The 23,265-nt window shown below is 38.2% G+C and overlaps 1 protein-coding gene across 2 annotated transcripts in view; it reads right to left on the bottom strand.

Annotated features, from left to right (window-relative positions):
- Dcc (DCC netrin 1 receptor) overlaps positions 1-23,265 on the bottom strand; it is a 1,165,274-nt gene that overhangs the window by 68,648 nt on the left and 1,073,361 nt on the right. For both annotated transcript variants that reach the window (XM_060377064.1, XM_060377065.1), the window contains exons 22-23: positions 9,853-9,918; positions 4,250-4,412 (exon numbers count right to left, since the gene is read on the bottom strand). In XM_060377064.1, the coding sequence (XP_060233047.1) occupies positions 4,250-4,412; positions 9,853-9,918 (229 nt within the window). The remainder of the gene's footprint in view (positions 1-4,249; positions 4,413-9,852; positions 9,919-23,265) is intronic.

Genomic DNA, 23,265 nt, shown 5'->3' with positions numbered 1-23,265 from the left:
GTGAACTTCCCAGGACGACTGAAGGAGAGACCTTATGAGGGCTGGGGTTGTTTGTATTTGAACAGCAAATATAATACATGTAAATTACTGCCTGCCGGGTCATTTATTTACTTTTGTTTGCTTATATTTTAAATTTGATGTTTCTACCAAGTAAAGAACTAACATGCATTTAGCCCTTCCTCACAATGCAAAATCCTGTTTGCTTAAAATGTGCTTCCTCTTCAGAGTTCCCCTCACTTTTCTACGGAGTCCTTCTCACCTCTTTAAATGAGTAAGCTCTTAGACTAGAGAACTTGTTTTCCTCTCTCTAAGCCTCTTAAGTAGCATTGGGTGTCAGATGCCTCACTGAGCTTTCAGGGTATTTCTCCAGCAACGCAGGGCAAACTTTTCCTGCACTTCACCAGTAGCCAAAGTTTTACTATGACAACTCACTTATTTATTTAGTGAAAATTCATGGAATAGCAGACATATGTCAAGAAATATGTTAAGTATTACAAATATGAAGAGGGGAGCGGTATTGGAAGCATAATAAATGTTTAAAAGCAGCATGGCTTTGGGAATTCCTGCTTTGCTGGAGTTAAAAAGAGTATAGCAGGATTCAGTACAGTAGGCTGAAAAAGCAGAAGGTCCAAAGTATTGGAGGCCTTGCCTCCGACAGAAATATTTTGAATGATATCAAGTTAGTGGGTAATTGCAAAGATATTTTTAGTTAAATAGTTAATGTTTATCACATTCATTATTTGTATGAAAGATATTTTTAGTTAAATAGTTAATGTTTATCACACAGATATCATACATGCAATGATAACATGAACACACAAAGAACTCTTCATTATACATACACACACACACACACACACACACACACATATATATATACAACACCAGACCAATCTGTATGTCATTTTAAAATCATACTCATTTAGTATGTATGTGCTTATGCTTGTGTGCTATAGAGTGGGTGTGGAGAGCAGAGGAAACTGTGAGCTCTATCCTTCAGCCCTGTGGGCTCCAGAGATTGTACTAGGGTCTTCGGTTTGGTAGCAGGGACCATTACGCTGATCCATCTTGCCAAGACTCTGCAAGGTACTGCAGCAAAGACTAAAGTCAGTGGATCTGTCAGTGATGAAATGAGAAAACATACGAAATTATATCAAGATATTTTGTGAGTGAGAAAAAGGAAAAACAAAACAAAACAAAAAAACAAAGTTCAATTTCTTTGGGTCCTCAGTCACCCACAGGATCCTTTCTTTGTTCCCTTATTTTCTATTTTCACCAGCTACTTAGCTACTTATGTGGCACACTATCCTTTCAAGATAAAATTTTCAAGGTCGTATTATCCCAAAGGGTTTCCTGTGGGTGTCAAGTTGATCTGAGGTGCTCTCAATAGACTAACAAGTTTTAGGTTTGTTTTTTATAATTTTCATTTTTTTTATATTAATCACAGTTTTATTTACTTTGTATCCAAGCTGTAGCCCCATCCCTCATTCCCTCCCAATCCCGCCCTCCCTCCTTTGTCTCCTCCTTGCTCCTTTCTAAATCCACCGATAGGGCAGGTCCTCCTCCCTTTCCATCTGACCCTATCTTATCAGGTATCTTCAGGACTGGCTGCAATGTCCTCCTCTGTGGCCTAGCAAGGCTGTTCCTCCCTGGGGGTGAGGGAGAGGAGGCCAAAGAGCCAGCCATTGAGTTCATGTCAGAGACAATCCCTGTTCTCCTTACTAGGGTATACACTTGGATACTGAGCAACCATGAGATACATTTGAGCAGGGGTTCTAGGTTATATCCATACATGGTCCTTAGTTGGAGAAACAGTCTCATAAAAGACCCCTCTGCCCTGATATATTTGGTCCTTGTGGAGCTCCTGTTCTCTCCAGGTCATACTAACTCCCCCTTCTTTCATATACTTGATTTTTGACAAAGAAGTCAAAACCATTCAATGGAAAAAAAGACAGCATCTTCAATAAATGGTGTTGGTTCAACTGGATGTCTACATGCAGAAAAATGAAAATAGGTCTGTATTTATCACCTTGCACAAAACTAAAGTCCAAGTGGATCAAAGACCTCAACATAAAACCAGATACACTAAATCGGTTAGAAGAAAAAGTGGGGAAGAGCCTAGAACTCATTGGCACAGATGTTTTAGTTTTATGCCCTTACAGAACAGACATTTTCCCCATAGAGAGATGGTACATACCCAGTACCATAGCTCATCAGCCAGTATGACCATCAAATAATGAGGGAAGCAAGTGAAACTGAAACTCTAAACCTACATACCCTATTGTTAAATTGAGGTAAATTCACAAATGTGCCAGTGCTTTAACAAATACTGAACATTTATCACATTTGTCCTTTCCCCTTCATGGGAATTCATCTTGATTCTGTCTCAGAGACTGGATCCCTTGATGACACACCATGCCAAATCTGAGCAACTCTTCTTAGGAACACCAAGCCAGGGAATTTTCAAGGTCTTACCTCCATGATTTATACATAATTTTTCTTTACTTTTTTATGATATTTTTTTCACTTTGTATTCCAGCTGTAGCGCCCTCCCTGGCCCCTTCCCAATCCCGCCAGGGAAACTCATATTGAGGCTGGTCCCTAAGGGGACACTGTTGATGGTGTGCAGACCCCTTAAAAGATGAAGGCTTTTATTTCAGGGATGGGTTCTATTTTGTGGTCTTGGTTTCCTAATCATGGAAGCAGGCTCATGAAGCTTTCAAAATAGGGCTACCTCTTGTCTCTTGCTGCCTGTCCTGTCATGTCACCTTTCTTCCACATTTGTTTACTTGTTCTGCTTTGTCACCTTGCATACTGTCACCATGGTAGTTGATTCTCACTATACATTAACACTTGCAGTGTTATATCTTGGTTTGACATTAACTTTGAATCCAAAATAAACTTCTATTCTTGATAAATTATTTACATTCAAGTATTATAAAGGAAGTGTAAGGCATTCGCTCAATCAGTTCTTGTTCCTGATCTTTATTAGGTGTTGTGGACTCTGAGAGAACATGTCTCAGGCTCACACCTAAAGACACTTTTTAAGTTCATCCATCAGTTCTCTTCTTTCAGACAGTGTACTGGAACAGCAGTAATTACTCGTTTCAGACAGTGCAACCCATGATGGCTACTAGATATGAACTAAATGCACAGGCTGCCTCTGTGCCTCCCTGGTGCTTTCTTCAGGATGGATTTGTCACCTGTTCTGCTTTTACGCAGAGTTCTGGGGGACACAATAGAGACCATCAATAGAGCTACAGGGTGAATAAGAGAGCAAGGGAGAGACCAGGCATGAGAGAAGAGGGAAAATGACATGCTGGAGGATCTTTGTTGACAATGAATATAGAGAAGAGCTGTCAAGCCAGCCACCTACAGCTCAGCCTCCGGCTTTAAGTCAGCACAAGCCTGAGGCCAGGAACAAAACAAAAGGAAAAGGAACAAAAGACATTCAAGCCATCCATGGAGAGGGAGTAACTGAAAATACCTATCAGACTGGATTTGACAAAAACTGGAAAGTCAAATAAGCTAGGTGATTCTGGTGACTTCCAGAATCTGCAAACACAGGCAAATGTGCTGGTTCCAAGGCATTTTTGGAAGGTTTGAGTTGTGTGCAAACAATATGTTTATTCTTGACTTTGTATGCGACCTTTTCTATACAGTAAAATCAAGAACTGTAAAATATGAAAATATTTTGAAGCTATAGCCAGTGTTATTTCCTGACATTTAAACATAGACAAGACATAGGAACCTTTTCAAAGTACCGGAGTCTTCTTTCTTTCCTAATGTCTAAGAGCCAAGCATTCCCTATATTTGTAATGACATTGAGTTTGATATGCTGTATTTAGTCATCCATTCAACAAGCATTGATTACCTGCCTGCAGGCCTCCCTGTCAAATGTGATAAATAAGTACTCTGGGGGAACAATATCTCCAACTGTCTAGAAGCAATTATGGAGAGGGCTAAAGCAGAGGCCTGGTGGAGTCCTTCTCTGAGTGTTATTTACAGAAGAATCTGAGAAGCAAAAGCAAACAGAAAATGCAAGATGGTCTCTGGGGAATGTGTTGTAAAATCTGCAAGTCTAGCTGTAACTTAATTGGATGCTTATAATAGACAGAGGTGGGTTTAGCCGGGGTCAACTAGAGACATAGTGAAATATGAAAGGAGGGGGGGAGAGAGAAAGAGCCATCAAGAATAGAGCCTAAGAAGGAGGTGACTCTTTTTCTCTTGGGAATCAGTTGCTACTCACTTTCTCTGCTGGGCTGAAGAACGCCGGGTACAAATCACAGCTACAATCACCACGACCAACACTGTGAGGACGCCAACGGTGACCACCGTTATCACCAGCAGGTTGCTGTTCTTCTGAGGAGTGACACTGCCATGCGGAGGGTGCATCTGTCCAATGGGTGGTTCTGGGGGAAAAAAGAAGTATCGAGGGTTCAGGTTTAGGTAGGAGTAGTCACCACTGCTCATCGAACTGTCAAGAGTTCTTACTGTTGAAGCCCAACGAGGAAACAAAATGATTCAAGTGAAATCAATTATACAAACTTCAACAGAAACATTTTATTAACAGAACTATTAAAAATAATCCCTAAGTAGAAACTATGTAAGTCCATTAACAACAACAACAAAGTGACATATCTTACCCAGACACAAAAAAAGAATGGAGTCATGTCACAGTGTAGAAGCCAAGGGAAATCAACTAAAGGTTGGATAGTGTTTCATTCCACTTTTATAAAACATTTCAAGTAGGCAAGTCAATGGAAAAAGAACGTATCTTAGTGATAGCCAATGGATGGAAAAAGAGGTGATGGGAAAAGCAGATGATGGTTTTGAGCTTCTTTTCAGTTCACAGAAATGTTCTAAATTAGATTGTGGTTGTGCTAGTGTAACCTGTTGACTACACTAAATGCAGCCACCTTGGATCATTTCCAGAAATGGATTTAGGGCAGAGTTTTATGCTGATTATTGAGAAAAAACATCCACTGAGTCCATTTTGTGTTGGTCAACTACATAGAGCCTGCCCTGGAGTGTGGTGATATGCCAGTGATGCTCTGTAAGGGAAGACTGATTATCGCTTTGCCAGCAAATAGCTTCTTGGTTAAAGGTGAGATTTTGTGTCTACTTCCCCTTCTCAATTTTGGGATTTTGTCTTGTTTGAAGGTCTTGTATATACTGCTAGAGTCTCTGAGTTAGAATGGGTACCAATCCTGTTGTGTCTGAAAGGCATTGCTGCATCTTCCCATTGGCAGTAAAATATCTGCCTAGACCATTGAGTTTCTAATAATAACTTACCAGTCTCAGGACAATCATTTCACAGAAACATGTAGGACTTTAGATGACTTAATTTTGAGTAGTTGAAAAATGTGATTGCATTCTAAGAAAAATAGTTTCTTGAAATAAATTTCATATCCAAGTCATGGTCTCTCAGCTGACATCCTATATATGTTAATTTAAAAGAAAATAAAGAAAAACCCAACAATTCTGAGTATTTAAAAATTAATTAATAATTTCATCTTTTTATTAATAATAACGAATTGAAGTACTGAAACATGTCAAGTTTAAAATTGTTTCAAAATTGAGGTCAATAGAATAATGTCTTGTAGGAAATATAGATATCTTGATCAAATTGGCTAAAGTGACTTTTGCAAATTCCAGGAAGAGCTACCTGCAAAGGGAATTGGTGCTTCCTTGCGAATAAGCAGGATTGAGTTGCTGCAATTTTTATGGTTTTTGTCATTCAAAAAATGTACATTGCAAATTGTGAGTTTACAAATTGAGGCATGTTCAGCATCAAGAAAAAATGTGGAGTCTAGTCTAAAAATTAAATGCATCATAAAATTGAAATAGTACCATATCACCAAATATTTAGCTTTGATACTACTTGACATAAGAAAATATTTAAGAAGCCTCTTTAGCTTCTACATTTTAATTAAGAGCTTACAACTATAAGGGAATTTATGAATTCTCATTTGTTTTAAAGTTGAAATTCAGATTTTAATTTTTAAAAGTGTGGCAAGAAAAAACCAAATAATATAAAACGATTAGCAAGGTCTAAATGTATTTGCAACTGCTTCAAGTATCCTGACAATAAGCTATTATTTTATTACTATGCTTTGAAGGATGGACCCAGCAAATGTAAAGAGAGCCCCCCCCAAAAACAAAACAAAACAAAACAAAAAAAAAATCAAAACCCAAACCAAAGCAAAACAAAAAACAGAAAAACCAAAAACCCATAATTCTGTCAGTCTAAGGGAGATGTATGTGGTTTCACTGTGTGAGAGGTTTAAGGACAAAACATGTGAAGTTATTTTTGTCAATTAAGATTTCTTTAAGGCTGACTGAAGCCTTGCCTTCAGGGGTTTCACTTACATATCTAATTTGAAAAAAAATCTCTTTCCCAAACCTTAACACATTACTAGGCTTTTAACTGGGAATCTCAGTTTTCATAGCCCTTTAAGGGATTATATATAATTAGCCAAGACTTATGTCAGATCACATATTTACCATAATTATTCTGCTAGCAAAATAGTAGAGGAAAGAGATTAAATTTCCTTTTCACCATCCACGTGTCTAGTGGTTTTCAGTTCACTGTAATCAGTCAGCATAATAATTTGTCTCTCCAGTAGCTAATCTAGACATATTGCAGGTACATCATTAGTCTCATTCACTTAGCATAATATTTCTAAAACATCATGAAGTGATGGAGAAAAGTGAGAGGGATAATGCCAACAGTTTATATGAACTGGCTGGAAGCCACTGAATGTCATTATCTCTTTTACCTCCATGAAGATGCTCTGTAAGGTAATATTTGTTACGTCAAATTTAATTATAATTTTAGCCTCACTAGGAATCTTAAACAGTAAAGAAGAATGCATGTCATGGCAAGCATTTCTTCAAATCACTGTCCTTTTTATCTGAGGACTGACTCCTTTAAACAGAAAAAGTCTACTGATTGACATATTCATGTCAGGTTTAGTTTGGAGCTTCTTTTTAAGCAAAAATCTCATTTAATTTTGAAGGAAAACTTCAAGAAGTTAAACAAAACTCTTAAGTTTGACGTACCCTGGAGACTGCAATATTTAAGAAGTTAAAAATGCAAGCAGCTAAGAGTTATTCAGATCAATTTCTAATTGATTATGCATATACATTAAGAAGCATATACACGTTGAAACAGAAATCTCTAGTAAAAAATTTCCTTATTCTTAGAACTCTGAGAATTCTGTATTCTTAGGCAATTGTGAATAAATTGCCATTTTAGTTGCCAAATCACATTCAAGGCCTTCCGGACACAGAGAGAACACAGTTTTGCCTGTGGTTCACACTTGTTTCCACCATTAACATTTACATCTACTGCTTAGCAATCCTGGAAGCTACGAGGGGATAATTACCCTTTCTCCATTATGAGTGTGGAATCCTTATTTAATCTTCTGCTATTCTCTACTTCAGAAAGTACTATCCTGTGGTCATACTTATAACCAGGAACGAATTCCTACTCAAACAACTTCATACAACTGTCATTTCAAAATTGGTACATTAGAATGATTCTCATAGTTTTACTTACTCATATGTATATATATCGGTGTAGACATATTGTGTGGATATGCGTATGTGCGTGTGGTGGGGGGAGAATGCTTGTTTTAGGGCAGATGAACACAATTGGCTTCATTTCTATCTTTTCACTATGTGGTTCAGGAACTCAGGATTGGTGGCAAGCACTGTTATACACGGAGACATCTTGCTGGCATTGTAGAATGAGTCTACAGGAAGGTGTTGATTACTTAAGTGGACTCTAGAATTAGAACCCTTCTATCTATCTATCTATCTATCTATCTATCTATCTATCTATCTATCTATCTATGTGTGTGTGTCAACCTTAAAAACAAAGCAAAACAAGTTCTGTTTATCCACAGAATTTCTCACCATCTCAGTTTGGTAGTTTAATACTCTGCCCTTTCCACCTGGGTAATGTAAATGAAAGTAAAGGTATTTGTCTATTTTAAACTAAAGTGCATTAATAGCAGAGGAATTTGTACTGCAAAGTTGAAAAGTTATTAATGTACTCTATCATTTGTTGTGGGACAGTAGAACAAGCACCTTGTTATATAAACACACACACACACAGACACACTCATATATGTGTATACTGGTATACTGATATCTCTTGGAAAAACTGATGCATTTGATTATAGTACACAATAGCTAATTTAGCTATTTATTCTAATTTTATAACCAGAAAAAAATTTAAATAATAATTTTGGCTTCCCACTTGTATCCTTTAATAGGAAACTACCCAAATGGATATGTATCTGTTCCTTTATCAAATCTCTCATACAAACCTGCTAAAATAGTTATTATTGTTAAATAATTCTATTAGTTATAAAATATTGTACATTGGTGAAGAAAAATGACTAAGAACCATCTTAAACACATGGGTAAATATTAACAACCTTAAAAATAAGGACAAATCATAGCATGCTCCATAGAAAATTTAAAGAGTAATTGATATATTCATAACTTTCTAAATGTGTGAAATTATATATTATTTCTTTACATAGTTATGTGTAGGAAACATCCAATGAAAGAGTACATCGAGGAACTGAAAATGGTTAGAAACTATACAGTGTTGCAGAGACATGCAGGAGGTTTCAACTGTGCGATGAAACTGAAGCACATTAGGTTCTTATATTTTGATATATGGTAACAGATATTATTATATCTTAAGTAGCTGGTTTGTTTTTAATAAGTCAAACATGTTTTCCAATGATAAGCATCACACATCAGTCCTTAGGCTGGAGATCAGTTGTCCTTTCAGAGACTCTGTAGCAGTAAAACTGAGACAGGCTTGTGGAATGTGGTTTTCAGTCTGCACTGTGGTCATTACTTGGGCTCTCCTCCATGGGGTCACACTAAAAGCCCATAGTTGTACGGAAGAACTTCGATGGAAGAAGCAAGAGAAATGCCAAAACTTGAGAGCGCAGAGGACAACTAATAAAATATTATAGGATTTACATGGCAAAAAGTCTTAGAAACTTTATCAAACATAGTTGCTTTTATTTTGATCTTTAGCCACTATCTCTCTCCAATAAATAGGACTGCTGTGAATATTTGAAACACTCTACCACATTTTAAAATCTAAGTATTTATTAAATCTGCTGCTTATTTTTATTTTTATTTTTTTGTCCACTTGACATAAAGTAGGGTCACCTGGGAAGAGGGAACCACAAATGAGAAAATGCCTTCATTAGATTGGGCTTTAGGCAGGTCTGTGGCTCACTTTTTTGATTAATGATTGATGTGGTAGGCCCAGCCCACTATGGGTGGTGCCATTCCTGGGCAAATGCTCCTAGGCTATATAAGAAAACAGCCAAACCAACTCACAGACACTAACCTCGTAAGCAGCTTTCTCCCATGGCCTCTGCTTCAGTTCCTGCCTCCAGGTTCCTGACTAGTGCTCCCGCATGAGTTCCCTCTGTAATGCACTATAAGCTATATACTGAAATAAAACTCTTCCTTCCTAAGTTTTTATTGTTTGTCTGTTCTGTTTTTGTTTTTGGTCTGTGTTTTCTCAGCATATTAGAAAGCAAACTAGGAAAGACTTGTATCATTTATAATTACATAGTCCTGCCTGGAACTGTTCTAATTATTTTTCCATGCACCTGTCACCTCTAATTGTCATCATTTCCTCATAGAAGGTGTGAAGTTTCCTAACAATATCATTTTTCTATCACCGCAGTGAAACCCTAAGTCCACAGTTTTCACCCTAGTCAACAGAAAATTTGTTTTGGATACTGTAGAATTAACCATGTAATTAGTGTATCTAATCCAATGGAACTCAATTTATATACTTACCATTGAGAGTGCTTCTGTCAATCAAGTTAGTATCAACTGGCCAATAACCTCCATCTCCATGACGACCTGTGTATATCAGCACATTAGAATGTTAGTAGACGTCACCCAGGGAACTACAAATAAAACAAACTGAAAAGACAAAGAAAAAATTCTTAATACACAGTTTATGAGCAGAATTACTTGGGCTACTTCTATGAATTTTATTTTTCCAATGTGTAAGAAAAATCTGTCACACTTAAACCATTTAAATTCAACTCTTTTCTGGGAAGGAATCTCCTTTGTTTCTTTTTTCTTTTCTTTTCCTCTCAACACTTATAATAAAGTATCAAGAAACAAACACAAAAGGTGTGGCATTGCTATACTAAATGTTTCCCTCTCTCCCCCGGAGACTTCAGAACAAATATGACCTGTGTTATGGCTCCTAGGTCCAGCCAGATTTTATTGCCTCTCACTTGTCGCAGATTTTTAGCAAGTTTCCTTCGCTGTCTTACCAGGCCAAAACTTGTTTCATTTTCAGCTTGGCTTTGAGTACTTTTGGTGCTGTGATGTGCCAAGTAAGGTGCCTGACAATAAATACTGACTAGACAGAAAGCAAAGAATGTGATCAAGTTGTCCACACTCATAGTCTACAGATCTGTTGGCAACACACAGAGAAAAGAAGGCTCCTTCCTTAGAATATTATTGGGAATTCTGCCTCTCACAGGTGTGAAACAGATGTGAGCATCGTGTTTAAAAACGTGAGCCACAGATTCATCAAAAATACTTGGATAATAACTTGACCAGTGATGAGGTGTTACAGATGACCCTTCATGCTATCCATAGATGCAGAGAACTGTAATTATTTGATTAGCTTTGCTGTTTAGAACATCTAGGCAAAGCAGTCATAGAAAACCATCAGTGACTTGACTCTCTATGCAAACACATTTCAGCACACAGCATCTGTTTCTGGAGTGGTTTCCTTCGGTTCTGTTAATAGTTTATATGTTCTTTATCTTTCTGACTTACAAGGAACCTTGTGAAATACTTTTGCCTACCTAAAATTCTTTTCACTAGTGTTCCCTGAGCATATCATTACTTTATTTGCAATAGAGGTGTGTAGGAGCAACTTAGTGTTCTGTTCATTGACTGTCTGAGCAGAATTTTAAAAACTCTTTGGATATCAGTTCTCTGCTGAAGTTAGCATGGACAACAAGCTTCCAATAAAAAATGAGAGAAATTAATTCAATCACAGTGAATCATGCTTTTCACATAAAATGTTATATTTAAACTCTGCTGGTTTTTGTCTGTGAGTTTGAAAGGAAATAGAAATTAGGATGAAGTTTCTGTACATGTACATATAAAGTAGGGAAGTTGGGGTATGCTTGTAAAAAAGAACAGTTTAAATGGGAAGAGGCTGTGGACATTTTGGTAGCTCATCTGTGGATGGTCCTAACGTTTTCCCATATACCTGGCTTATGTAACTGATGTATCTAAATTTTCAAGAAACACAGAGAAGCTTTGCCCACAGCACATTGTGCCATCAATGCTGGAAGAAATCAAGTGAAACGGAAGTTCTGTATGAATATTACAGAATATTTTGAGGCAACTGAAAGCAGCTAGATTTCAAAGCAGTCAGCCAAAAGACACCCTAACAACCTAATCACTGAGGCCAGTAACAACAATAAATGACTCCTGTAGGGAGTAAGCCTATATTGGCTGGAAATTAGGTAGATAGCCTGGAGAGGATTTTCCTCTTCCTCCAGCCTCCTGATAAATGTCTTTTTAATGAAGTTTCTAACTCTCTTTGCTAGTCCGTGGAAAGATGTAAAAACAAGTTCACAAGCTCTTCCATGTATAATGCAGACAGGAAGCTGTATGGGTCTGGAATCCTTTGGATTTGCATCGAGAAATGAGTAAGTAGAAACTACTGATATCATATAGGCCAGATTGTTTAGATAAAGGCACAGCTGGAGTGCTTCTAAATAGCATGTGGCTTAAAATCCAGAATGTTGACATGGCTAGCTTTTTGTTGTTGTTGACTAAACTGATACCACAAAATAAAATTAAAAACTCTTAATGAGCCCAACAGAAAGTGCCTTTTAGAAACCATGATATAATCAATGAGGAAGATTGGATTTATGGTAATTTAGATATCTTATAGCAGTTCACTGGGAAAACACTAAACTCATTTTCAGGATATTGATGACCCTAAGACATCTTGATCTAAATACATGGAATTGAGCTTTAATTTTTGTGCTAAATTTCCTTTCTCTGAGAGATTCTTTTCAGACATCAAAGAGACTTTTCTGATGGGTAAGTAATAAATAAATACTAATATTAATAATGATAGCAATAGTAACAAAATATGCCTCGACCACTGTCAGGCAAATCCCGGGAAGTTAGCAAATGAAAAACTATTAAAGACCTAAAGGAAATGATAGCCATGACTGCTGCTGCTAGGCAGGCAAACACATGTTTGAGAACTTACTGCTATTGATTGGTATATAACATGTTCAGTTAACCTGGCTGATCTCATAAGCATTGACTTACAGAAACAGAGGAGTAATTGGAATTTGGAAGGCTGTTGGAGTGAAAGTCAGTCAATGTTCATATTCAAACTACAGCCCTATCCCAAAGGTCTCTGTTTCATTAAAGGGGAATTAGATGGTAATATCTTATTCAACAGTTATTGAATGCTTGCTACACAAAAGAATAGCTCTGGATTCTCATGGAAGGGGGAGTGAAAAAGATGTATTAACATTGTGTCCTGTGATATAAACAGCTAGCGCTGGTTCATTATATCTAAAGCTTAAATAATCCTATTCATCGTTAATAATACCTAGCTATTGTTAGTTGGTAATTCACTTTGGGTTTAATGACTTAAGCACAACATAATCCATCTATTTCTATACAACACTAGCAGATTTTTCCTTTTTACTTATTTGGTATTATTTAAAAGGGAACCTTGCAAAAAATAATGTGATACCTTAGTAGTGTTGCATTAGAAATTTAATAATTAAAATTTTAGAATCCTCAAATTACTTTTTATGTAATATACCGAGTCTCTGGACATTAAAAGTTTGTAAGGCTCCCAGACTGAATTTGAAAACAAGCTCAAGTGTCTGTGGCCTCCTAGTCATTTGCTCTCAGGACTGAAGATGGGAAAGGCGGAAGTCCTCTGGCTGCCTTTGGGGGATGTGAAAATGAGTTTCTCCTTGATGCTGATCCCACTGGCACCTTTGAAGAGTTTTTAATACTGGAGGAGAGACTCCTGCCAGTTGATATGCTTTTCAATGTTTAATAAATACTGTGCATTTTAATTTATTGTATCTTTACAGTTTTTCATTATGATTTTCTTCTCAGTAGCCACTTACAATACCATTGTCTCTATACTTTTATTGTGGAATGGTGAGTGTGTGTATGTGCATGAGTGCATATACATGTGTCTGTGCATGTCTGTTTGTGTAAAGTGGAGCTATATTGATGTTAATTTGATGTTCTCACTTGCAGCACACAGATGGAGAGCATTTTCCGTGATCAACAATCTTTGAAATCTAGGAATGATGAATTGTGTTGGGTTTTGGTGCAAGGGTCTAGCTTTTTTCCTGTGGATGTTTATAGGTTGAGGAAGGAGAGTGGGACATTAATGTGCAGAGGACGTTTAGGAAGTTGGATGTGGTAGCTGTAATCTCATCTTGAATCCATCTTCTCTGAATGGGCATTCAGTGGGTCTACACTATCAATTCCCAGAGAAATACATATGGGCCATAATCTAAATCAAATGGGCAGACGGGTCATCTGACAAATATGTGCTGCACAGCCTCCCAAGGATGCAGAGCACGAAGTTATCTTCTCCATCTTAGAATTGGTTTTCTGAGAATAATTCTGGGGGTAATGATGAAAATTGCATCGATTTTATGTCTTGTACACCAGTGGATAAAGAAGATCCATTAATGCCACCTGAATACAATTTTGCTGCCCAACACACAGATCACATTGAGATATATTTAAAACAGATGATTTGTCAGAAGGAAGAGAGGTGTGTGAGGGATCAATTTATCATGTGGTTGATAATACTGCTGACTTTGAACAAAGATATCAGTGCATCAAAAACCACAGAACGGAACAATAACTAGCACCCAAGAGTTTTCATATACATATTAATAGAAAGCAGCTGCTCATTCTTTTCTAAGGTCCAATGCGCTGTGTTTAAATAAACACAAATACATCATTGTGTGAAGGAAAACATAACTGCTTCCGGTGCAACAGCAGCTAATGTCCTCATCACATACGAAGTTTGGTGCTGAGTAAATTCCTATTGTTTTCCCTTTTCAAAACCTTTGGTTGCATTTGCCTCCTAGAGACATTCTAGGAGCAATAATTTGCAAAAGAGGGAGAATTCAGTAAATGACTTCAAGTTTCCCAGAGGGAGAAAACAATGTTTGTATCCCTTAAACATAAAACATAAAAGATCAGGTTTTTTTCTCTATTCTGATTTTTGTCTGTACACCATTTAGTGTGAATGGAGTTCACACCTGCTTAGAGGACAAATGTATAAGAATTTTTAGAAATCAAAACAGAAGTTTAGTCTAGAATTCCATGGGTAGGTGTAATGCGTACTGTGACCATATAGTTGTGGATGACGATGTACTATAGGAAGGAAAGGGAATGACAAATTTGTGTGGTATTTGTTAGTCAAGGCCTACTGTGCTTGAGGAATTTATATGGATGGTTTCTTTACCCTAAATACTTGCTTTTGGTGCACATCTCAATTTAATTATGAGTATCGATAATTAAACCTGAGGCAAAAGTGTACTTTGATCAACACGTTGCGGATGGTTTCTTAAGAAACTGCCAAAGGTAGGAAAATAATGCATTTTTTTTCTGAGCACTAAATAAATATAGCAATGTCAGACTTATCTGGACTTCTAAATATGGAGATGATAGATGCCAGTCGATAAAACAATTCAATGTAAACATGTTTCTTCATTAATTAAACATGTATGCAAAATAATATGTATAATTTACATGCCATAATACAACATATAAATATTCATGCATTTATTTCTAAACATTCTATCACTTCTGATCCTTACGGTCTTAACACTGAAGAAAAGAGAGTGGGCAATAATTAAAAAGGAACCAAAGAACCCAATCAAACAAATAATATCTTTTAACCACAGCCAGGCAGTTAGCTTTCTCCTTAAAGATATCAAGGAAAGAAAACTCATAATTTCTGAATTTTTATGAACCTTATAAATCCTTCTACCTTACTGGTTCCTAATGAACATTTGCTACCTGACCCTGGTAATCTGTATCATAACCAGCTATATCTTAAAAGCCCAGTGCATTGTTACTTGTAATTATTGTTGACATAAATTTATATGTAGCACTGATTAACAATTCATTTGTTAGCAGAACAAATCCAACACAGTGCTGCTAGCATGGAGTTTGGTGGTGCTATCTGGCATTGTTTATTTCACTAGTTCTCTTCTTACACCTCTTTGTCTCCAGCACATCTGATGTAATGGCCATCCGAAGGGTCTCAGAAATCACTTTTAGAGGCAGCCCTGTCTTTACCAAAATCTAAAGCATCATTCTATTTTTCAATATATAGGGGTTTTCCTAGATGACAGAATCTTCCTAGGAGCTCATTTAGCAGACACTGACAATATGGAAGATGAGGCACAGCCTTATGTAGTTCATAAAACAGAAGCTGCTCTCAAAGTCTGCAGAATGACTCTGACCGCCTCTCCCCAGCATGCTGTACCAGATTATCCCAAATGCCATTCTGGAATGTGCTTGTGTGGAGGTGAAGTTCTCAATCACACAGACAGAACAGAGAAGCAATGGGGTTCCATTCTTCTCCAAGGGAAAACTGCTGAATGAAGACATTAAACCACACACATCCTGCCAGTGGCTCTAAATAACAGTTGGTTGGAGCTTCCTCCCCTGTATATCTGCTCAGGGTCTGCCCATGAGTTCAATAGAAGTTTCAGTTGTGTTGTGAAACAGTTGCCTCTGATATTGAAACACTCCATACTGTAGGAAAGCTCCTCAAACAAAAAGTCAACAGCTCAAATAGCTTCCAGAAGTCTCTGAAACTGATCAGATTCTCTAGACTCATGCTTCCCCGAGAGTATAGATACACAGAAAAGATTTTTGAGAGTCAGTCTGAGACCATCCAGGATGCAAGAAAGTCTCTGATACACTCTCAGCTGCAGGGAACAGCTACATTTCCTAGAAGAAACAAGAAGCCTGTCAGAAACAACCAACTTACCGGGAAAGCACAATCTCCAAGCAATTAAGCCGAGTGCAGGCTTTGAAGTGTACTGTAGTTTCCCAGATTTTGTGAGCTATCACCCTTGCACAGTGGGCTTAGGTGATGCAGCTGCCTTTGAGACATTTTTGCTTCTGTACGCAACCCCCAAGCCATATTCCTGTAAGTAACCTCAACAAAATTCACTGCTTGATGGTATTTGCGTTTGATCTGTCCTGTGATCCCTTTTTGGGTTGAGTAGATACATTCATAGCATGTGTCCAGGAAAAACTGTCATGCAATATAATTGCAGCCTGAACACTGACACCAGAGAATCAAAGATGAGTTGGCAATGAGTAAGGGCATGGCCCTGGCTATGGGTAACAGGGCATCCAATTGAGGCCAACCAGCCCAAGAGGGAAACCTTCACAGAGAAAATTCTGATGCAAGCAACCTTTCCTGTTGTGTGTGTGTGTGTGTGTATTTTTACTGTGGCAATGGCTGCCTGGTTTTTGGTCTGAGTAATGAGACCTGCAACTAATGTTAAGCCAATGGGATTAAGAGGGTCTGTAGGAGGGATCTCAGAATGGCAGACTTTGTTTGTATGTATGGGGTGGCATGACTTCTTGATGAGTGGGGTGCACTGTATGAGTTCAGGAATGTCCTGAAAGCAATGTCCTGTTTAGAGACAATTTTGCCATTTGATGTGAGAGTAGTCTACAAGGTTTGAGCTTGTCAGCCAGCAGCAGCGGAGACTATCTTGCCTCTGTTGTGTCTAGTTAAGAAATGCATCTGATACTGAGATGATGGCCAAGCAAGAGCATGTTTGTATGAGGAAGGAATGTCAACTAGAAAGGGAGAGACAGCATCCTCCTTCACACCAACCTCTGATCTGGTAGGTAAATTAGATGAACTAGAGGATGAGAGAGACAACTTGGCTTCCTGTGTCTGTGTGTGTTTTTAATACAATTTTTTTTAATATAAAGGTCAAAAGGAAAAGAGAATTTACATTAGATCTTCACTCACAATTCTTTCCTGGAATCCAAACATGTGGAACTGACGGGAAGAATCAGAAAGCTAAGAACACATGGTCAAAATGATAGACAAAACCCTCAGGTCTGAACTTTAGTAAAAAAAATCTGTGGCCCAGCATTCATATGGGAGCCTTAACACTGGTCCAGTACAAGAAAGTGGGGCACTTGAATTGATGGAATTAGGAAGATTTTAAAAGAAACAACAGAAGAGTCTGTCACAGACTGGTTTGTGGGGACACGAGAACAGAGGAGATTCGCCTGGCTGCCATGGAGGCAAAAAAAAAAACTGAGCAGGACAATTACCCTTACTTTCTTAAAGCAAAGGATCCATAAACTAAGACAGTATAAGACAAATCAGTCACCAATGGACTGGTTCTTCAGAGCTAGTAGTAAGACGTGGTCATCTCTGTCCGTCCTCATAAGTATTAGGAGCTGGAGCACAGTGTAGGGCCAGCACTACTGAGGAACTGGGAATAAGAAAAGCCATGTTTTAGACTCCTTTCATTAGGTCAGACAGAACTATGTTCACAAAGGAGTTAAAGAAAAGGTTCAGCAGACACCTCAAAACATACATGGACTTTTAGTAGTATTTTTTTTTCCACAGTGGGGCAAGATCTATGTAAAGAAAGACATGGTTTGGCAGGTCCAAGTGATTTAATTACCATGTAAAGAGTGTCTGTAAAGTCAAAGTCAGAGATTTCTATAAACAAACCAAAAAACAAAAGCAAAGAAAATAGGTCTGTCTAGGTATCTTTAAGAGAGACATGTCAAGATTTGGGTAGAGTGGTAGCTCCTAAGGAATAAAAATGATAGAAAGACAAATTCTATGGTAAAGAGGTATGGAAGATTTTAAAGTTTAAAGCATCAGGAACAGTGTAAAGCAGGCATCCATGATATGACAGAACCATACAGGAGAACACTTTCAACCCTCTCCCAAAGGTGGGTAATTATTCCCCTAGACTTAGGGTGAGCATGTTTCCCTCCAGAAAAAACTTATGCTGAAGTAAAGATAGTTGGTCCAGTCTATCTACTCCAGTTTGGATTAGAAGTAGTTGGTCCAGCAGCCAAGTGTGCTGGATAGAGAAGAAACAGCTATTAGACAAAGCAACAGTGCCAACCTAGGGCTTCTCAGAAGTGGACAACAGGGACAAGTCCATCCACCCCCACTCTGGGTAGGGATAATAAGCTTGAGTCAGACCTATTGAGTTCGTCAAGGCTGATGACACATATACAGGCCTTAAGGTAGAGCTCTAGGCTTTGGAGGTAGAATGACTTAGAGAGAAAGACATTGTGGTGGGCTAATTAAGCTAGTTCTTCCTAACCATGCTACTATGATAGCTAAGACTGAACTGTGGAGGAAGCAAATAATGAAAATTGACTGACCTTTCCATACTGTACTATACCTTGCTTATGTCTGAGTCTAGTATCTCCTTTGTTGCGATCTTTAGGAATCACATGAAACTTGTGCTGCCCAGATGACAATGGACTTTCAGAACAACTCATGAAGGTTTTCTTTATACACTGACTATTTGTTACAGAATAATGGTCCAGGATCTTGCCTTGTCTTGCAGGAAAAGGTTTTATTATATAGATAATATGATACTAACAATAAATATTTTAAAGACCCAGAGTCTTGTTTAAGATGCTACCAGAGTCATAACATTGTCAAAACATGCAGTGCTAGGGGTCATTACTTGTCTGTGACTTTTGGCTAAGGAGGTTCTGTCAGTTGCATGACAGAACTGAATGGTGAGACCCTATTGCTGAAGATATTGTACACACTGGTATCAGGACTTGGAGAAATAAAGCTAGGCCTGAACCTGAAGTGCCCCTTCAAGGTGAGCTGGATAGATGCTGTAGTGCCGGAAGATGCTATTAGTGGTACTGGGGAACAGTCAGCCTAAACTTTCTACTTGAGTAAGCTGTGGTTCTGAAATTCTTTACCAAAGTGGAAGTGCCAGCTAGTACAACAGTGGCACAAGTGGTCATCGATACAACTAACTTTCTGATTGGACATAAGGCCTGTTTAGTTACAGGGGAAAATTTGCATCCAATATGGGGAAGTTAAACAAAAACCTATGGCTGGGGAGGTCATAGACTCAGTGGGACAGCTGCAACTGTTATTATAAAATGGGTGTGATATGCTTGTGAAACTGTCCTTTAAACATGTGTGCTTGTGCCCATAGATGACTCTTATTGTCAGCCTCAACTCAGAACCATCAATAAAACTCCTGAGAACAAGGGATTGTGTCTGTGGCACAGATATCCAAGGCTTAAGTTTTAGATAGACATTTAGACAACCGTCTCCAAGGCTTAACAAGGAGCATCAAGGAAGTGGGGTAGAAAGAATGTAAGAGTCAAAAGAAGGGGTGGGGTGTTGTATAGCAGTTTCTTTCCTGATCGATTCATCCTGCAGCAAAGTTCTTTAAGACAGTTAACATCTTATGATAGCTTTGGCAAGTACCTGAAACTGACCTGATGCACCAGGCTCCTCGCTTCCCATGAGTACATTAGCAGAAAAGACTACTTAGAATCATTCTAAGATGGTATGGCCAAACTACAAAGAAGGCTCTGAGACTAGACTCTCCCCACCCACCCTAGCCTCAAGGTAACAGACAGCAGCCAAACATCCTACACGAAATAAAGACCAACTGAGCTTTCTGGAAAGGACACACTGCAACCTCTTGAGCTGCCTGCAGGCTGTGAAGTGTGCTCCAGGTTCCCAGGTTTTCACTTCACCCATATTCCTGGAAGTAACCCCAGTGAAATTCACTTGCTTGACGAGTCAGACCTGTGTGTGTGTGTGTGTGTGTGTGTGTGTGTGTGTGCGTGTGTGTGTGTGTGTGTGTGTGTGTGCGTGTGTGTGCGTGTGTGTGCGTGTGCACGTGTATTTATAACCTCACCAGGGAAAAGCCTCCCAGGCAACAAGTGAATCTACTAACTGAAGTAATAGAGACATAACCTGGCCATTATAGATGTATATACATTAATGCAGAGGGAAAAGTTTGAGTGATTGTAACCCCTTGAACATTTTCTAAAGTTAAAATAAAACCCCTGCAGCCACTTTTGATGTGAACTGATAGACTAAGATCAGAAAGGAGAGGAGAACCTCCCCTATTAGTGGACTTGGGGAGTGGCATGCAAGCAGAGGGAGGAGGGAGAGTGGGATTGGGAGGGGAGGAGGGAGGGGCTTATGGGGGGATGCAGAATGAATAAAGTGTAATTGATGAAAAAAAAATAAAACCCAAGTTTTAAGTAAATGGGACAATGGGACATTTGCTCCTTTGGACTAAGAAAGAAAGAAAGAAAGAAAGAAAGAAAGAAAGAAAGAAAGAAAGAAAGAAAAATGATGGGAGGTTTTTCAGAGGGCACAGAACTTGAAGAGAAGAGAGAGATTAACAAGTTGAGTTCTGAAAGATATAGAAAACATATTCCTTATATAGTCTATCTAAAAGTTTCCTTAGAGTTTATTTTTGGGGAGATCCACTTAGGGAATTTTGCTCACATCCCATCTATTTGAGAAAGATTATGCTAATTAACTATAAAGAGGTTTAAAGAAGCTGTTGCAGTAAGCAGAGTGAGAATAATGTTAGCTACGGATCTGTAGAACAGACCATTTTATATGTGAGTGGATTATGGTTTAGAAAGATGAATTTACTCAGGATCACATTTTAAGGAGATGAGTCTGCCTAACTCTGATGATGGCTTTTCCATGGTGAATTAAGAAGTACAAGAACAAATGAAGAAGGGGAAAAAAATGAACTAGCTCACACCCAAGAGTTAATCATGGTGTGGTTGTCGGAGCAGTTAGGAATGTGTGGTCTGAGACACATCACCTGTATTCGTAATAGGACATATAAAGTGAGGTAGGTTTTGTAAGGAAAAGGAAGCAATGCTTGCAATCATACAGGGCACTGGAGGAAGTATGTTGTCACTCTAGAAAGGGCATAACACAGCCTAGCATAGTGTTGCACGCCTGTGATCCCAGTATAGGAGGACAGCCAGGCAGAAAAATCACGAGTGTTAGGCAAGTTATGATTATCCTGTGTCTCAGAGGGGGAAAAACAAAAACAAACAAACAAACAAAAACAACAATAACATGAATGCAAAATACAGCAGGAGAGGAAAAAGATGCTTTGAAAATACAGGACATGACTGACACTGAGGCTACTTACACCAGATAATCTTTTTTATTCTGTTGTCAAACTCTCAAGCAAGAAATGCTCAGCATGACTGGTCAAATGTGAATGGGGTTCATATATCTGTGGATCCAAATGAGCATGCAGATTGTCAGGGGCTAGTACAGTGGGTCTTTTGAAGTGTTGGAAAGAAGAAACACTTCAGAACTACTGTGTAATAGAGTAGAGAGAATTTAGAAAAACTTCCTCACAAGCTCATCCTTCTTTCATAAGAGACGGTTCTGCACAGTGCTTCTTAGTTGAAGCCCGCACCCACCTGATGGTCTTCAAACTTGACTAGCTTCTGGATTCCTGACCATCCCTTCCCAAGAGTTCTCTAAACAGAGCTCTACTAATAGTTTTCCAGTGAAGTTCTATTACCACATTAGAGTCTAGTCTAGGTTTTAAGAAACCTCTTTCTGTACTCCAGTCAACTCTGATTTCCCATCTGAAATGCTGAAATATCCATCTTAATGATAACATGTGATTTATGACTTAAAGTTTTCACACTGGTCTGGGAGTGAAATTTCTATAATGCAGACTGCTTGAAAATGGCTCCACATAATTTTTTTTCTAATGTGTTTCCATTCTTAGCCTCACACTAGATTCACTACCATTAATAAATAAGTTGTCAGAAATGAGTCCAGTTTTTTAAACAATCTATTTCCACAATTTCAATAATTCATCAGTACCTATTAGTTTTGTTTTGTTTTTTTTTTCTTCAGCATTGCAAAAAGCTAGTGAAATTTAAATCTGTATTTTTTTTTCTGCCAACAAACAAAGACAGAGGTCAAAGAAAGAAGGACCTAGAATTTTTTAAAGGTGACTACAATTTCTTATTTTTATTGATTGTTTTCATAGGTGAGAGTTGAATTTATTGTTTTTAGCTGGAAGTGTACCCTTAAATTTTATTCATCTTTTTTTCTGAGACTAGCAGCTTATAGAACATCTACCATTGATAGGCTTTTTAATCTATACTTTTTATTAGACACGAAAGCCTTTGTTTTCTAGATGACTCAACTTTCCTAGACAGGTGTCATTGTTTAACTCAGAACACATTTATTTAATAACTATGATGTGAATTGCTAGAAAAAAATGATAGACAGGGTGCTGAGAATCTAGACAATTTCCTGCATAGGGAGAGTTTATAGGGAGAATTTCCTGCATAGGGAGACCACTAAGCTAGGGACAACAACAGTAAATTATCGGAAATGCACAACATGGTGTCACATTTATTGGGTATTATTGACAGCGACAGGGAGAAATGACAAGAAAGAGCATGAAAGTATTGGAAGAGACTAGAATTTGGGATACATCTGAAAGGAAGAAGGATTTGGATTTTGTTTGTTTGAGAAAGAGAGAAATTATTTCTCAGGTTGAGAGACTACAACCAGTTAGAGCAAATACCTTGTGGTTGTTTGATTTTACGACTACGACTAGACGTTAGTGTATATGGGGAAATATTCTGGCCTCAGGTTAGAAAACATAAATCTTGGTTTGATGGCCATCATACTAATGTTGAAGGACTGAGTCTACTCTGCAACCATCGAGGATTCTGTAAACATTTGTTCTTATACCAACTGATACGTGTAGTCTTTACCCCTCATGAAAGAAAATTGTCTTTACAATACACAAGGATTACTGTAGAGAACAACAGCCAATCAAAATGCAGATCTTTGGTGACCAATCCCAATGGGTCCATGTACAAAACGCTCCTGCATCCAAGGCTCAGGGAACACTGATAAAGAGGGGCAGAAAGATTGTCAGAGCCAGGGGGCTTGCTATGAACCTGTGTCTCTTCCTGGCATCAGACTACACCCATAAAGTCTCCCACACAGGACTCCTCAGCCATGAACTGAACAAGGATGACACCAACACACATTCCAACATGGATGGGAAAACACGCACTAGGCCTCAAACCTTAAGCAAACAAGTAGGCAAATGATTACAGTGGAAGTGGGAG

The sequence above is a fragment of the Meriones unguiculatus genome, chromosome 2, assembly GCF_030254825.1.
Source record: "Meriones unguiculatus strain TT.TT164.6M chromosome 2, Bangor_MerUng_6.1, whole genome shotgun sequence".
Taxonomy (NCBI): Eukaryota; Metazoa; Chordata; class Mammalia; order Rodentia; family Muridae; genus Meriones; species Meriones unguiculatus.
Note: the sequence above shows the minus strand (reverse complement) of the source record. Positions and strands in the feature narration are given on the sequence as shown.